Source organism: Hypomesus nipponensis, chromosome 21 (genome assembly GCF_054491055.1).
Source record: "Hypomesus nipponensis isolate SF chromosome 21, ASM5449105v1, whole genome shotgun sequence".
NCBI classification, from domain to species: domain Eukaryota; kingdom Metazoa; phylum Chordata; class Actinopteri; order Osmeriformes; family Osmeridae; genus Hypomesus; species Hypomesus nipponensis.
Window position 1 is genome coordinate 14005081 of NC_140381.1, and position 17981 is coordinate 14023061.

General features: G+C 39.1%; 1 protein-coding gene across 3 annotated transcripts in view; it reads left to right on the forward strand.

The window, feature by feature from the left end:
* Positions 1–17981, forward strand: part of eml6 (EMAP like 6) — a 39662-nt gene that overhangs the window by 1737 nt on the left and 19944 nt on the right. For all 3 annotated transcript variants that reach the window (XM_084685786.1, XM_084685785.1, XM_084685787.1), the window contains exons 2-4: positions 17055–17214; positions 17335–17433; positions 17672–17740. In XM_084685786.1, the coding sequence (XP_084541912.1) occupies positions 17055–17214; positions 17335–17433; positions 17672–17740 (328 nt within the window). The remainder of the gene's footprint in view (positions 1–17054; positions 17215–17334; positions 17434–17671; positions 17741–17981) is intronic.

The following is a 17981-nucleotide window of genomic DNA, read 5'->3' on the forward strand; positions in this document are numbered from 1 at the left end:
TTTCCTGAAATTCCACCTTGTTGCAGAATTACAGCCACTACGAGCAGTCCCACAATGAGCTTTCCTCAGGACCCCAGCTAACAAAATGACGTCTCCAGGGCGTCCCCTGAATGTTCCCGAATGTTACCAGGATGTCGCAAGGGAACGTCCCCATGGCATTTTTTTGTAGGGTCCCCTGAAAGTCCCAGGGACGTCACAGACAAACGTCTCTGGGACAATCCATGTAACGTCCTCATAACATTTAGGGGACGTTCAGGGGACATTTGTCTGCGATGTCATGGGGACGTTCCTTTGCGATGTCCTGATAACTTTCGCATACCAAATGCAGAATCAATTTCTCAACCTTAATTTATACACATTTATGCATTTAATGGATATTTTTTGTATACAAAGTATAAAATGCATATCAGCCTATAGTGCAAAACTAAACTGAATGTGTTCACTTAAACTCAACAACGTAATTTAACTTCTTTATTTAAAAAAATCAACTTTAAGTATAACAGGCTGCTGCTAAGTATTGTGTATTGTAACTTATTATGTGTATGCTTGTAGAAGAAAAAACACGATTTACAGTATAAACAAACACTTTATTTCAAATGCATTTTAAAAACCTGAATTAATTTTCTTATATTTTTATTGTGTCAACCCCTCCTCATCCTCTCAATACTCCTCCTCCTCGTAACTTGAATTAGCTACAGTTAGACAGCAGATCAAATGCAAAGAACATTAAGTGGAAGTGTATTTTATCCATATGCTCCTGGAGTTATTTTTAGGACTGTAACAAGTGAAACGGAAAGCGGGGAAGCTCCCTGACCTTCAATATCCAGATATTTACAACCATCTAGCTAGTGCTAATCAACTTTCCTTCATCTACTCGTTGTGAACATTTGTCCGACGTAGCAACGTAGCATATCATGATTATACTTTTCTTGCAAAACGTCTTGGTTTATTGTAGCTCTAGTCTAGAGATAACTACCCAGAAGTAGCTTCCTACTCTACAGTAGAGTTAACGCTACTTGACTTGCTAGAGCTGTAGCCTTCACCTGTCCAAAAGTAGCTTCGGCTGTTTTGTATTTTCTGTATCCTTAAAGACACGACACCGCTAGAGTGTAGACATCCGATTTAGAGCTAGCTAGTGCTATCGAGAACATTGTTAGCTACTGTACAAATTAAGATGATACTCTACGACGTCTCAATTTAGCCGACCTAGAAAACCAGTGCCAACTCAAAATGGCTAGAAATTAATATACATTAATTTTTGATATGTTTATTTCACGTTAGCCTGGATCTACCAACCTACGTACTTCCGCTTGGATTTTGCTTCTGTACTCGGTCTGGCCGTTCAGTAGGTAGTCAGATTTTGCAGGTTACTTTTTAACCGGCCAATCAGCGAACAGAGGGAGTGGCTGAGAACGATGACGTTGATGTCGTGCCCTAGTTTGTGTTGTAAGTCCGTAATGGCGGCAGAGAAAGATGCGAGCCAAGCCATTCAGTCCGTTGTGGCAATGCTGCCGAATATCCACAGCTAAAGCCGGAGCAAGAACAAGTTTTGCTGAGTTTTGTTGGTGGCCATGATGTTGTGGCCGTCCTCCCCACGGGGTTCGGGAAAAGTTTCCAGCTACGGCAGCTAGCTCTGTTACAGTAGTGGTAAAGGAATTGGCTAATTGGCTCTCTACAAATGAAATGTACGAGAGTCTGGTTAGGATAAGTTGGATAAACATACAAATACATAGATATCAGAGCTAAAGTTTGTATTAAAACATATTTACCTCAAATTCTGTCCTTCAGGTGGCCCACTTTCACAGGAGTGCGCTAAATTAGCTAGCTAGCCAACTACACAAAAAACACTATTAAAAACACAATAACAAAGAACTAAACTATCGACACTAAAACTTAAGTTGAAGATATATTTACACAAATTGATTATCAAACGGTATTATAGCTATAAATGAAGGATGCGGGATCAAAACGTTTTGCTGTATCTCAACGACTTCTTCACTCAACAACAGGGTTTACGTCAAGAGCGATGACGTCCGCGAGAAATGTGCTGTAATAGGTTAGTATAGAACATTTCTAGAGACGCAGCTGGAGCTTGGATAGGCTGGATCCAGCTTAGATGTTTTGTTTCAGTGATGGTACATCCCCAAATTATTTATGACTATAATGTATTACTTTGCTAAAATGCAAGTTATTGGTACCATACATCAACAATTGATTTAATACTGTAAAGTTTCCAGAGTGACAGTAGGCTATAGCTCGAGCAATTCACATCACAGAATAACACACAAACTTGAATATCAGCTCGGAATTTAGATGGTTACGTTATGACCAACAAATGACATTCTGGAACCCCCCGAAGGTTTTTAACATAATGTCATATAATTCCCTACCAGGGACGTTGCGGGGACATTCCTGGAAAGTCCCGAATGTCCCTGAACTTTTTTACATAATTCGTATCATAACCAACCAGCGACTTTCCTGGAACGTCCTCTGAAAGTTTAAAAATAAATGTCTATAACGGACTAAATTGTGACCTTTTAGGAACTTCCTAAAACGTCCAAAGTACGTCCTAGGGATGTCCCAAGGATAACAACACAGTATAACCTACAGGGGACCAAATAGGAATGTCACCGAAGGTCCCCAGGACGTCCCTTGTTAGCTGGGACGTGCCGTTTCTGTGTCTGTAGCTTTAAATGCTATGAGGAACAAAGAGGCGGGGCTAACTGCCATGCTTCAGTCGTTAGCAAGCCATGATGTCTCGAGGAAAAACCAATAGCGCGCTCGTACGGTCGTAGCTCATTTTCTCATTGGTGGGCCAAATTCTCTGTGCAGGCAAAGAAGAGAAAGGGGAGGTAACCTTCCCTAAAAGAGGGACATTTTCAAAACCGAGCGTTTCAGCTTTCATTTTCTCAAAGGCAGAGAAGAATACCCAGGGCTTGGTTTACACCTATCGAAATTTCTAGCCACTGGGGGACCAAAGGCAGGCTCGGGGTCCTGAATTGAACATTTCATGTCATGGGACCTTTAATAAGAAAGCATGTGCACTGACAGCACAGGACTAATTCAATTTTTGTTTTGCTCAGAGTGTAGCCCCTCAGTTATGCATCAATAATGGAGAAGTTACAAGTAATAAAGAAGACAATACAAGTAATAAAATACAATAGCTAGGCCAAGTCAACTAATTATTCTCTCTTTTGACATGTAAGCAAGCATTGAGGTATTTACTTACACGTTTTTCGTACACAAATACATAGCTAAACACACACACACAAACAAAAGCACGCTTTAATGTTTAATAATCATGAATCACTTCAACATATTTAACACCCATAGCCATTGATGAGTCAGGTGGCTAAGCGGTTAGGGAATTGGGTTAGGGAATTGGGCTAGTAATCTGAAGGGTGCCAGTTCGATTCCCGGCCATGCCGAATGACATTGTGTCCTTGGGCAAGGCACTTCACCATACTTGCCTCGGGGGAATGTCCCTGTAGTTACTGTAAGTCTCTCTGGATAAGAGTGTTTGCTAAATGTAAATGTGATGACCTACATACACTATGTATAGCACTTTATTACATTTTTTTTATTCAGATAGGAAAGATAAAATATATGCAATGAATCCTTACATATTATTAATTTTATATTGCACTTGCTAAGTGTGTCATGCAATTTTACATTGTCTCGGGCTAAGCAGGCTTGATCTTGTTCAATGCTGATTAGCTTCAGCAGTGAAAAGAGGGGATCACCAACCATTAGCAGAAAGAGCCACAGGCTCTCTGAGAATTGCTTAGATGAACCTCACATTAACCACATTTGATTTTGGTTTAGTCACGCCAGTGCAGAATACCCAGTCTTATTCCATCTGTTGTGGCACTCCGTCTGTTCTGAGTTTTCTGTACCACAATTTTGAGTTCAGTCTTAGAAACTATTAATTGACACGCAAGTGAGACAAGTAAATCTTCCACAAAAAATGTTTACTAGAAAACGTAAAGTTACAAGTTCACACTGTCAAAAAAACTATGTTGCTTCCAACGTCTCTGAGCTCAAATCTCAATTAACACTCCAACACGCAGGTATTATACTGATGTAACGTCATCTGATGGAAGCTTACATTCTGACAAGTTATTCAGCTTTGAAAATCCAATACTAAATTATATAGTTTAACCTAAACATTCTTTCAAATCATAATGAAATTATTTATCTTCAGTTACCTTTGTAAACAACATTTTTATAACACATGAAATAATGAATTTGGCTCTTACACCATCATTTTTTGGGTCAGCAGACAAAGTCAAAGCGGTCATTTGTCTCATGCACCAGATAGCATAGCATCATCAGGACAGTGAAATTATTGTGACCTGGAGAGAAATATATGCAGTAGCATAAAAAAATATATATTTAATGCATTCATATTGAAACATACACAACACTCTACCTCCATGTATTAGTGTATCAGAGATTAGATCATAGATTCAGATGGCTGAGCGGTGAGAGAGTAGGGCTAGTAATCAGAAGGTTGCTGGATCGAAGCCCCACCTTGCCAAATGACGTTGTGTCCTTGGGCAAGGCACTTCACCCTACTTGCCTTGGGGGAATGTCCCTGTACTTACTGTGTGTCGCTCTGGATAAGAGTGTCTGCTAAATGTAAAATGACTAAAGTGGATCAGTGTATGCTCAACAATGCTTTCTATAGAAAGCCTTTTTAAGTTCAGATAAGATGTTTCAAGAATATTGGGAATGCTCCTTTAGGATCTAGAAAACAGCAAAGGATACAAATGTGTCCCTTGTCCAACATGTAATCAAATTCAAAGTAATTCAAGAACTCAAAGTAATTTAAGAACTCAAACAAATTCCTGCTCTGGGCAAACTTTATGAAAAACAAGAGAGGGTACAATTTCTGGGGAAATTGTAGGGTGTGCTTGCTTGCGTTGGTTGCAGGGGTCCGTATTTAAATTACATTTTACAACTGATATTTCTGTATATTTTATATAAAAATGCATAGCCTACTTATTATTTATAAAGATTACATAGATTTAAAAGCATGTTTTTTTCTGCTCATTTACAACTCAAAATACTAATAGTGAAGAGTAGAATGAAATAGTCGTTTTCTCATTTCCCCTGCAAGGGAACGACCTAAATCAAAAATCTGAGATTGCAGTTCCACTCGAAATCGCTTTCTCAACAAAGTCCAATTGTTGGGAATTTTGTGGGAGGGTATTTTTAACTCATAATCCAAGCTTCAATTTGCGTGCTAGAACGTCTCTATCACCTACACTAGGCTACAGCGTTGCAGTGAGCTACACTGGTTTGAATCCACAGGTAAAGATAATTTCACCCACAAATCGTTTACTTGTAATCTAATGTCATAATAAATCCTACAACGAAAATGTATTTGTGAGGAGTGGTTATTTTAACGATTGAAAACAGATGCATCATAGACCACTGTAGTATGTGTTGCCAGGGCAACAGAGGCTAATGTCATGATGCTAATGCTTCAGTGAAACAGTAGATTACTGTTTCCGAAAGTAGATGTACTTCCTTAATAATATTAGCTTATATTGTACATTACACATTACAATTGTGTGTCATATCACAAAGTAAAATTAGCAAATAGTTATCACCCAGGCCTCTTTGCTTGTGGCGTTTCTGCAGCTGCCTTGCAGTAAAGCAGTTAACCTAGCCATCTCCCAGAAGTTAAAGAGCTGCTAAACTAATGTTCTGCTAGAGATAGTCATGCGAGTTTTCGTGACGTTAGTGGCGTCAGTGACTGTGGCTAGCAAAATAGCCACCGTTAGCTTCACTTTGCGCTACAAAAACATAATGTCTACTTAAACCGTGCAACGGAACGTAAATCCCCATACAAGCAACTCAATCGCTACCAAGACTAAACTTTTGACACCTAGGTTGTCTATGTAATCCAAATATTGACTGAGTTTTAGGGGTGGGAAGAGAAACAATAATAATACTAGACAAGGCTGTTCCTGCAAAACAGCAGTGAGAATGCTGAAAACCTGAATGGGGATAGCTGACCATGCTAAAAAAGCTGAACATTTTGAACATTTTCAGAAAGTTATAAGCTGAAGCTTCAAAGCGACCAAAAGGTATTTTAAATAGGGGCTGGAGCTGGACGAAGGCATAAAACTACAGAAAAGATAAGAAAAATGCTAAACAAAGTGAAAAAAATCTGAAAGAAGAGAAACAATGCATAAAAATCCCAGCAAGATGAAGGCAGCAAAGTACAGAAAAGAGGGAGAAAAATGCAAAAGTACTGGCAGTTGGAAGATACTGCTGTGAAATGTATTTTTGAAAGGACCTGGAGCAAGATGAAGGCAGAAAACAGAAGAAAAATGCAAAACAAAAAGGGGAAAGATGAGCTGCAGGAAAATGTGAAAATTGAGCAGAAAAACAGTTGCTGAAGTCTGGGTTGAACACATTTGAAGGTAAGAGGACAACACTGGACTGACTGGAACTTGCCAGAAAAACGTAGCAACCGCTGGTCATTGGCAATAGACTAGCAACATTTCTGACCTAGAATCTCAAAACGGAGGAGAAACTAATCAAGCGTGCCTGCACACCCAGTCCTGTTCAGACATGTAATTTAAGATTACATCAAAATCATAATTCATAGTGCAGGGTGGCTGATGTTGTCCTTGTCCCTGGTGAGTTTTTTTAATAGTAAATAACAAGATCATGCTACATCTAACCAGCAGATCATTTCTTGCAAGTGTGTCAAAGTGGTATGTGGGTCAATGACATAAGGATTTTTAACAGGCCAATTTTTAAATATAATAAATATGATTTTTTATTGAATTTGTTCAAACATTAACAATGTTGTGTATGTATGAATTTATATAAAACAATTTAACTAATTTTAGTGTTTTTTCATATTCATGAATTGGCCATGACCTTTAAAAATGTCATTTGGTGCGACCGTGAAATATTTAAAAATTAACATATTAACCTATTTACATTTATTTTACAAGTTCTCAGTAATATGAAGTCTTTATAAAACGAATTATTTGGATTTTTTCTGAAATTCTATAGTTGTTGATATTTGTTTTTGTTCAATAACATCACAGTCACCTACCTACATGTAGTTAACATACGCATTTTTCCTGTGAATTACACAAAACTGAAAAACATGTCTAAACAAAATAATTCCCTTCAGCATACTCAATCAGAGATTCAAATTTTAGCCTCTGAAATGTCATATTGCATTTTGATTTTAATACAGTTATTGACATTTTTGGTCGCACCACATGATGTGTGGTCGCACAAAATGATCAAAAATCTATATATTAGGAAGCAATAAGTTCCATGTAAAAATCTATCACAGATTTAAGTAAAGCAAACATCGTTTCATCCACTGTATTTTGTAAACATTTCATTTTAAAAACATCAAATTTTACTACTTCAACTTATTCTGATTCATTGGGATTGGGTAAGGCATTTCTTTAACCCCAGGAACTTTTGAACTTTTCCCAGTTATTTTTGCTCAACTTAGAGCAGCGAGAGGTTGCTGGCTCAGGTTCTGAGATCACTGACTGACTGACGTACAAAAATCTAAAACAGATCACTTACATGCAAAAATCTAAAACAGATTTTTATTAAAATATAACAGATTTTTTCTGTGAAAGCAAAAAATTAATTTCAATTTTCACAACATAACATATTCATAAAAAATAAAACGCTTCAAAGGAATTGTATTCATGGCATTTTGTAAACATTTCATTTTCAAAACATTAGTGATGGGTTTCATTTATTCATTAGCAGTTTTCACTACTCCTACTCATTCTGCTGGGACCATTGGGATTGGTGTATAGGCATTTCTTTAACCCCAGAAACTTTCAAACTTTTTCCAGTCATTGTTACTCAACTTAGAGCAGCGAGAGGTTGCTGGCTCAGGTTCTGAGATCACTGACTGGGACATCCTTCTTTAAGTAGGAAATGGCATCAGGACTTTTTGGCCACTTGAATAAGTTCTTATTTCCTGACTGCCACATGACATTGACCCTGATCTCCTCTCTCACAACCTCAAGGACCTGGCCAATGTATGGAAGCTCATCATATGTTATTATCACAAACTTTCCACACAAGTCCTGAAGACTATCTTGTTCCATTGGTGGCTCAGAATTTGTTGACGCATCCTCAGTGTGGCATGTGGTGTCCGTCAGGTCAACTTTTACTGGCTGGTAGCATAAGCGGGTCTTCATTTCTGCATGCTTGCAGAAGCACGACACCTCCCTATGGCTTATCTGTGCAGCTTGTGAAGACAAAACCTGGTGGATCTTTAAGGTGCCCTTCACAGCCATCATCTTGCCTGGAATCAGCTCATCATACTTTTGTATTGCCTCTTCGCTTATCCAGTGATGATGAAAGCTTGATCCCGACTTTTTGGCCAGCGTTTTGTACAAATCCTGTGGAGTCTGCAGGTCGCCTCCTCGTAGAACGTATTGATCGGCCTCCCTCTTTACTTGCTGCAGGGTCGGAATTGACACATTCCCTGTGGCAAGCAGTCTTTACCTTTTGCAGCGGCATCTGATAAAATGGATTAAAATATATTATTATTATTATTAATACAATGTTATGGTTATGTATTTTTCTCATTATATTGTACAAGTACTAATCATTAACCTTTGTCTCTGAAATACAGTAAAAAATGTGAAAAGCCTTATCTTGTTTAAGCCTTAAATCTTGTTTATTGAATATCAAAATGAATTACTATTTGTATATAAACCATCAAAAGAATAGAAGAGCACAAATCCTGTCAATATTGGATATATATCAGTCTTGGAAGGCATAATTTTATGGTTGCACAACATGATATTTGGTCGCACCACATTATTTATTTTTTATTCAGTCAAATTTTACAGGCACAGCATTGGCCACCTAAATGAAACTAGCTAGTTTCGCACAGAAGGCCACTACGATATTTTCTGTCAAAACATCAATTTTTAAATATAAATTAACATTCATTGTCTTTTTGAGGTCATACCACATGACATCCAAAAGTGGAAACTACATACCAGCCATTCAAAAAGTTACTTTCTTCAAAATATGAGAGGGTTACAAACCTGCTTGTTGCTTTCAAGGGTCCTTTGCAAACTGATGTATGACGCCACTTCCTGTCTTTCAGTGGAATTCAAAATAAAAGCTCCAAAATTGTCATTTCTTGATGGTCGCACCGCATGACCTTTCATTAAATGGACATACTCGGACAAAGTTCGTTTGTATATTATAACAGAAATATCAATAAAAGAGCACTGTAATTTCATATAAGACTACAAAACACTTTGTAAATGATGCCAAACAGGGCAGAAAATACATTTTAATACATTATGAGCAAATTTCCAGAAGTTTCCAAAATAGCACTCATGCCCGACCGGTCGCATCAAATGATATTTTGACACTTTAAGTGACAACATTTTTTGAAATGCCATATGATTTTTGAAAAGTGAATGTGGTTACATAAAGGGGAGAGACACTAAATATAAATAGTGTTTTTTCTATGAATCTAAACCATTTTTAACTGGAGAAAATGCAGTCGGACAGTAAATTTAGGCGTCATGTAATTGACCCATGTATTAACACCGTAGGCTTGAATAATAACCGAAGGCGTAAAGCAAGAGAGGATGCAATGGAAGATGTAATACATAAGCTAGATCTACTACTTCAAATTGAAAACGGACAAGATATTAAAGGGGCAATTGACTGGGTTCTTTGGGTATTTCATACTGTTCCTTAAGGTCTCCGAATAGGGTATGTAACATTGGTTGGGTTGAAAATGGCCCGGGTGCTGTTCTATGCCCTCTGACAGATCCTCTGAAATGTTCCCGGAAAAAAACACTAGCTTTTCTCCTTTTATGGTATGCTCATTAATATTTAGATAAGCTGCGCACTGATTGGTTGGTTATCAACAAATGAAGTTGGGAGCAAAAACGCAACACGGCCAACAGCAGCACTCGCTGAAACACAGAAGTTGGAGACTTGAAATAAAAACACGCAAATAAATCTATTGTGTCTAAACAACACTGTTTTCAACAGATTGAGTATATATCATTTGAAATGATAACATTACTTGTTTCCACTTCTGTTGTTGAAGCAAACTGGATTGACTTAGGTGGGTAGAACGTTAGGCTACAGCTTAGCAACCAAACCATATCGTGATTCTACTCGGCTTCAGTTAGCTAGCTAGGCTAGCTCTAGATATCTTGCTGTAAAATAACATGACAAAGATCTGGACAAACATGCATCGTGAATTGTAGATTTTCATTACACAGGTTATTTATTTGAATGAAACACAGTCAGGAACATGAATCAACGTCAGCCCCATTGCCAATAAACTAGGCTGAATTATCACACATTCTACCTATGCTCTTGCGTTAACTAGCAAGCTAAACATGCCTACAGTCTAAGTGTTACTAGTAGCAGTTACTAGCAATGATAACGTATCCTGTATCTAGAACCTGCCTTTCTCCAGTTCTTTCAAATAGATTATCTAGAGAGGCGTTAGCAATAAGCCAGACTGCTGTTGATTTTCTGGCTATTTTTCGGAAGCTTCCCTTCTAATGCCGACTACAGCTAGTCTAGCTAGACAGACATTTGATGTGTGTAGAAACGTATTTAGCATTCCACCTGGTATGCTATATACAGGAAACGTTAGCATTGCTAATAACTGTTAGCACAACATCATACTGTCCTTATAGCTTGCGGTTGCAATGAGCATACGGTCGGAACAGCACCTCTTTCCAGGTTCAGCTTCCTAGCAAATCCTGCTTGAAATTGTCCAAGGTTGTCAAAACTGTCTTGGGTGAAATGTTCAGAGCAAATGAATGATTGAGTTTCGAGCAGCCATGCCTGTTGAATGTTTGGCTCCTTGGGAAGACGGTGAGTGTTAGCCTTCCCTGTACAGCCTGGAACACAGTATTTATGACCGTGGTCCATTTTCAATATCCTTGTTATAATTCAAAACGTTCTTCTTTGTATTTCCTTATAAGTAGCCTTCACAGAGCAGCGCGCAGCTAAACTAGTATCGGAGATAGACGCTACCTTGGGCTGGTCTGGATGTAAATTCGGGGGCGTGACAAAGATACAGACCAGAGCCAATAAGATGGCGATCACCGGTCCTACGTAGGAGGGATTAACACCAGCTGCAGCAAACACTTAAGCTACCCCAGCCCTGGTTTGGCTGTTTGTGACGGTCAGCTACGACAGTAGAGCCTCGATTTTTGCAGACTTCTGTAAAACTTGCTAAAATAAAAACAATCTTGCTATATTATGTACACTTTAAGCTCAATGTACATACCTTGTTTGGCCAATTTGGTCGATTGTGGAAACAAAGTTGAACCGTTTTTAATATGGAGAGCCATCACGCTAGCTCGATTTATGAAAAATGTAGCTAGAATCCACACCTCAAACAAGTTAACCAAGATGCAAAATGTACGTCCAATCCAAAAAATAAGAATATTTTCAGAGACCAAGAGTCTGCCAAAACCATTGATATCCTTTATGTGTCTGTGCGGTCAGAAATACAACTCTTTTGACAGTTTCCAAAACGTCACCCAATTCTGCTTTCATGGTGCGTGTCTGTTTGGTTGCCACGGTGATGGCGCAGCTGTGATTGCTAACAAGCTGGGCAGAGAGAATAAGACATTTTGCTGGAATCCACACCTCAAAAAAGTTAACCTAGACGCAAAACTATACGTCCAATCCAAAAAATGAGGATATTTTCCCAGACCCAAGACACTGCCGAAACCAGACATGTCCTTTATATGTCTGTGCGGTCAGAAATACGACTCTACCGGCAGTTTTAAAATCGTCTTCCTTTCGGCCTTCTCTGACGAAATTTACCCACCTCTCCATTGAAGTTAGTGATAGAATTTGAAAGGCTGCTTTCGCTTCAAGGCTCATGGCTGAAAATCTGTAAATGTGAGCTCTTTAGTAGTTACATTGGCTGACAGAGGATACGTTTTCCTACATTTTAAGGTATAACTTGTTTCTGTAAGTTAAACTATATGAACGTCAGAGGAATTTGTTTGACAATTTAGTGGAATATCAGAAAAAGAGTGTGCCACTCTGCTGGCTGCTCAATCATAAAAATCAAGAAGGAGCTACAGCTGAATGTCTTGTGAACATTTTGAAGGCTGAATGGTGTCCCTAGCTGAAAGTATGCTGAAGTAGTTAAGTTTGAAAGAGGAGGAAGCATTTTAATGATTTGAAAGGATTTACCATTACTTTTAATGGGACAATAATTTGCACAAAAACCTTAATTCTTTAAAAAAGTATAAAAGTGAGAAATACCAAAAGTCATAGCCATCATCTCCTGAAGGAGCTGAACGTTTTGATACAAAAATTTTAGGAATCGGTGAAAGTATGCAGGACTAGTTAAAGGCCAAAAAACGGCGGATGAACTGAGAAGTTGAAAAACAATTCTCACAATAATAAATAGAAACAGGAAAACAATAGTGAGAATGCATTCTCACAAATATATATGTGAGATAACAAAGGTTGTACTCTCGCCGAAGGCAAGCACACCCAATGATTGAAATAAGCATGTGACAGTCAGAACAAGGGCATATGAGCGAGTGGGATCCACATGTCCTCTCACAGCATGACTATGCCTGATGTAAACTGACAGAGGAAGAGAACTGCTGAAAAGGAGTATGTGCAGAATGCTGATGCTGACATCGCACATAGATTTTCTTTTTGTTCTCCAGTAAGACATCATTTGCCAGATGTGTCGGTAAGCAGTAGGAATTAATGTTAGCAAAGTTAAGTGAGGGGGCTTGGGTGTCATGTTCATACCCCACTTTACGTGTGTGTGTGTGTGTGTGTGTGTGTGTGTGTGTGTGTGTGTGTGTGTGTGTGTGTGTGAGTGTGAGTGAGTGAGTAAGAGAGGTCATCCATGTCAGGCACCACGTGGGCAGTTGGTCATGTCCTCCTGGGCACAATGGTTGGCTAGTCTGAATCATGGGTAGCCTTAGGGGTCAACCTACTCTGCCCACGTTCTACAGATGGCCAATGCCTGCTGTCCATCAGAGGAAACGAGCCACCATACACCATTTTTTCAAGCCCCTGTAAGAAGTCTGTTAAAACCTACAAGTAATGCTGACATGGGTTGTCATGTAAGATTTTACTACGCCACTATTTGAGAATTCAAAAAATTACTTAACAAGTATTTTCTGTGTATTGCATTCAAAGATCATATTACTTTGTATGTGAATGTTATTTATTTTATGTTTTAGGTATATTTTACAGCAATTTTTATTTGTCAGGCAAATTACACCACAAGGAGATCCACTCTAGGATTCGCTCCCTTAGATGTATGTATCGGATAGAAAAAGTATTGTAGACTAATGCTATGATAAATATGAATGTTCTATCACTGAACACAATGTAGACCCAATTTACTTATTGTACATAGAATTTGCAATAAATAGCCAGATAGATAGAAGTAGCAGTGTGGTAAGGACAGTGTGCAGGCATGCATCGCAAAATCCCACTGTCCTCCTATTATTGTTGCAGCCGTTTATGTCTGTACTGAATCAGAATCAGAAAGGGTTTTAATCTTCATGAAAGTTTGCACAGACAATGAATTTACTTTGGCAGGAGGGTGCATACATTCAACATATAGGAGTAAATCTTAAATAAGTTTAAACAAGTCTGACTATACTACACAAAAGGTGAAAAGTCTAAATTAACTAATACTTACTAATACTAAGGGGAAAGGTATGTAGAATAAAATAAATATAATGGATAAAATAGCTTTAATGTACACTATAAAAAAAATAAAAAATGCAAATTGGGTGCTTAGTGCAAATATGGCATGGGTGCAAAAATGGCATGGGTGCAATGTGTGTTTTATCTTGTATTTGTCCTTCTTTTGCTATGTTTTGTATTGTGCTATGATCTGTTTTTGTCTGTGTCCGGAATAAAGAAATAATAATAATATGGCAATCCTTTAAAGTCTGTGTGAACCCTTGGCCTTGTTGAGGAGGCCAGTGGCAGATGGAAAGACACTGTTCTTGTGGCATGAGGTTTTGGTCCTGATGGACCGCAGCCTTCTACTGTAGGGGAGTGGCTGAAACAGAGTGTGTCCTGGGTGGGCGCCACAATCTTCCTCGCTCGCTTCAGGGTCCTCAAGGTGGGCAGGTCCTTGAGGGTAGGCAGATTGCAGCCAATCCCCTTTTCAGCAGTGCGGTTGTAATGCTGCTCTTATCCTTGGCAGTGGCAGCGGCGTACCAGATGGTGATGGACGCGGTGAGGATGGATTCAATGATAGCTGTGTAGCAGTGCACTATAATTGTCTTTGGCTGGTTGAATTTCTTCAGCTGCTGTAGGAAGTACATCCTCTGTTGTGCTTTCAACTGCAGCCAACTGCTGCCAAAATATTTCATACCATTCATAAAAATTAATGACGAACATGCTGTCCAGCTCCATTTGAAAAATATTCTGTTTGGCTTCGATGTCAGTAGACGACGTGACATAAATAAAACACTGCACACCATACTTATAGTAGGAAGATATTTAACACATTGGACTGTTTGACCAGTTTAATATGACAAGTACTGGTTTAGCGGTTAAGGAATCGGGACATTAATCAGAAGGTTGCCAGTTTGATTCCCAGCCATGCCAAATTACGATGTGTCCTTGGGCAAGGCACTTCACCCTACTTGCCTCAGGGAGAATGTCCCTGTTCTTACTGTAAGTCGCTCTGGATAAGAGCGTCTGCTAAATTACTAAAATCTAAATGTACTGGGATATAATTTAATTCCATATGTAAAAAAAGTTATGTGTCAAAGGTACCTTGAACTGATCTTGAACTGTTGTGTATAGCAGGGGTGCAGACGGAATCTTTGAACTGGGGGGGAACAAGATGTCAGCAAATGATTCCAACTCAATTAGTTAATTTGTGTAATATATATATATATATATATATATATATATATATATATATATATATATGTGTGTGTATATATACTGAAGCTGCAATAAACATTAGTATGTCAATCACGCACCAAAACTTCATGCCCTCTGCAAATGTTTTATTTAAACATTTGCTGATCTCAGCAGGATGTAAATTATTACAAATATAACAATGTGTATGAACACGGAAGTATAAACACTTAAACAGATTACATCAATAAAAATAAGTATAGCCTACATACCATGAAATGTTTAATTAAATTTACACTTTAAATTAAATATTCCGAATTCCCTCTGCAAGTATGACTTTTCATAGTAAATTTTTTCCAATAATAAACAAAAGTGATTTAAAAAAAAGAATTCCCTCTGCAGCCAATCAAATGTAGTCTACTCTCTAGAAGCAGACTCGATAGGTCCTCCTTTCATTTCCCTGAAAATATTGCTGGGCAATATCTTGTCTGTCCAGTTTGTTAAGTAGGCTACGTCTTGGTGAATATGGCACACAGCAATGCTATCGAGCGTTTTTGTGTCATGGTTGATCGCAACCATGTTTTCAATCTGCGTAAAGCACTGAAACTGCGGTCTGCCTCCGCAGATGATATGGGCACCACCATCAGCAACCTTATAGTGCCTCCACCTGCTAATACATGCTAACAATGTTACACATGCTAATACATTGCTAACATCGCCTAATCAGTTGCGCAGTTATTAACTGATTCTTGTGGCCTTACGTAGGGAGAGTGGTGGGGACGGATCGGGGTCACTAGGAATCTGAGGGGGACATGTCCCCCCCGTCCCCAGTGCCATCTGCGCGCATGGTGTATAGACCCAGAATCTCTCACCTTACATGTTTACACTGAACAAATGCTCAAAGAATGTTTGATCAAGCAAGAACAACAGGGCACCTCCACACCATCAACATACTTGTATTGGTGGATGTAACATCCTGTCTGTCTCATGGGTTGGAATACACAGCCACAGCAGATGCTCCCAGGCACAATACATCTATGGTCTTCCCAGATGGTGATGCTGATACATTCATATTATTATTATTATATATATAGTGTATGGTACAGTATAACCTTGAGGTTTCAGAAAGAAACCTATTCAGATCCTTATGGCGTCGTTTGAAACCATTGTTTGACTTCGGTTGCACCAAACTATCGAGTTCCTAATGGCCTCTTTTGGCAATTTCAGCAGAAGAATGTAAGGAGCTTCATGAAATATGTTTGCTGGACTAAAATCACCATGCTCAATGCCAAGTATTGACTGGCACCATTGAACTCGAGAGCTGTGGATTTTGTGTTCTCTTTACCGTCTGACAGCCTGACAGATTAATCTGCTTTTCTCAGAGGCCAGAAGAAGACTAACAGTGTACTGGTTGTTGGAGAATGGACTAGGGCTATTTTGTCACTGAGCTGGACCCCTACTGTAATTCCACTTAAGGAAATCTTAATGCGAAACATAATGAAATTCTAGACAATTATATGCTCCAAACCTTTTTCTACAGGGCGTGAAGGGAACCCAGTTCAGCACCGGTGCATACTTCAAGTCTTACAATTCTTACAGTATCTTGTTTGTATAACATAGTGTCTGTAGATGAGCTGACATACAATCCAGTACACCCACTCAAGGGGCATGTACCACATTACTTTTGTAGTTGGGTCACCAACAAAGTTCTAGAGCAAAACTGCCACAAAGCCAGACAGCCAAAGCTGTTCCAGAACCAAAACACATTTCACATGCCAAAGTTAGGCAGATGTGTTACTACCATTAAGCATCTAAACCTGTGCCTGACTAACATTAAAGGCATGTCTCTCCATTAGTTTGTGCCACTGTATGGATGGGACAACACTTTAGAGATAACTGAAATCGTATTTAAAGATTCTTCTAGACATATGGGAAATGTATTGCAATTTTACAATTACAGGTAAGAAGGATATATTAATACCCCCAAACTGTTGTTTCTACATATTTAGGGGGTGTCTAAGTTTCATTAGGGGAGTCAGTCCCCCTCCATTTCCACCTGTCATTCCCTGGGATTGCGTTGACATGGGGCACTGTAAGGGGCACAAAGGACACACATTTTTTATTATTCACATTGTTAACCTATATTTATTTCCTTTTGACAGCCTCGCTATGCATCCTGACAAGGTTCAAGTGGCCACAGGACAGGTAGGGAAGGATCCCTACATCTGCATTTGGGACACGTATGCTTTGCAGACTGTGTCCATCCTGAGAGACATGCACACACACGGGGTGGCGTCTCTGTCCTTTGACTCAGATGGACAGGTGAGCTCTCAATACAGTTTGACCAGAGCTTGTTGGAGGCTGTTCATAAAGTTGATTGGAATGTGATCGCCACATCAGATGCTTCGGTTCAGTCTGATATTCATCATGTTCCTTGTGCAGCGACTAGCCTCCGTTGGACTTGATGCAAAAAACACTGTGTGTGTTTGGGACTGGAAGAAAGGCAGAGTTCTGGCTGCAGCAACTGGACACTCAGACAGGGTAGGCAAGCTGATGGTGCTTTCTTTTTTGCGGTGTGACCTTTGATGATGTAGAAAGTGACAGGTTTCATCCATGCCAAATGTGTCTGAACTAATCATTTTTCCACACAGGTGAAGAACTAAAAAAATATCCTCATGATCATTTTAGAGTTAACAAACATTTGCAAAAGACAGTGTGACGGTTGCAGTGTTTTAATCGTGTTTCTTGCTATAGTCATTAATTATTCTTTCCTTTCCAGATTTTTGACATTGCATGGGATCCATTCCAGCTCAACAGGCTGGTAAGCTGTGGGGTGAAACATATCAAGGTAAGGCCTACAGTGACAGTGATATTATATTACATTGTGCTGTTGTACTGTAAATAACAGTTGGAGTCACAGTGGTTTGCAAAGAGACGCCCCCCCCCCACTGCTATAGTCAGCGTCAAACTAGTACAGACACCAAAAACTTCATAGAGGAGGTGGGGCCATTACAGAATGTATACCCAGAATGCCATAGTGGTCAAATATGGCAGTGATCATCCCGTATCCCTTGTCCAGTGCTCCAATT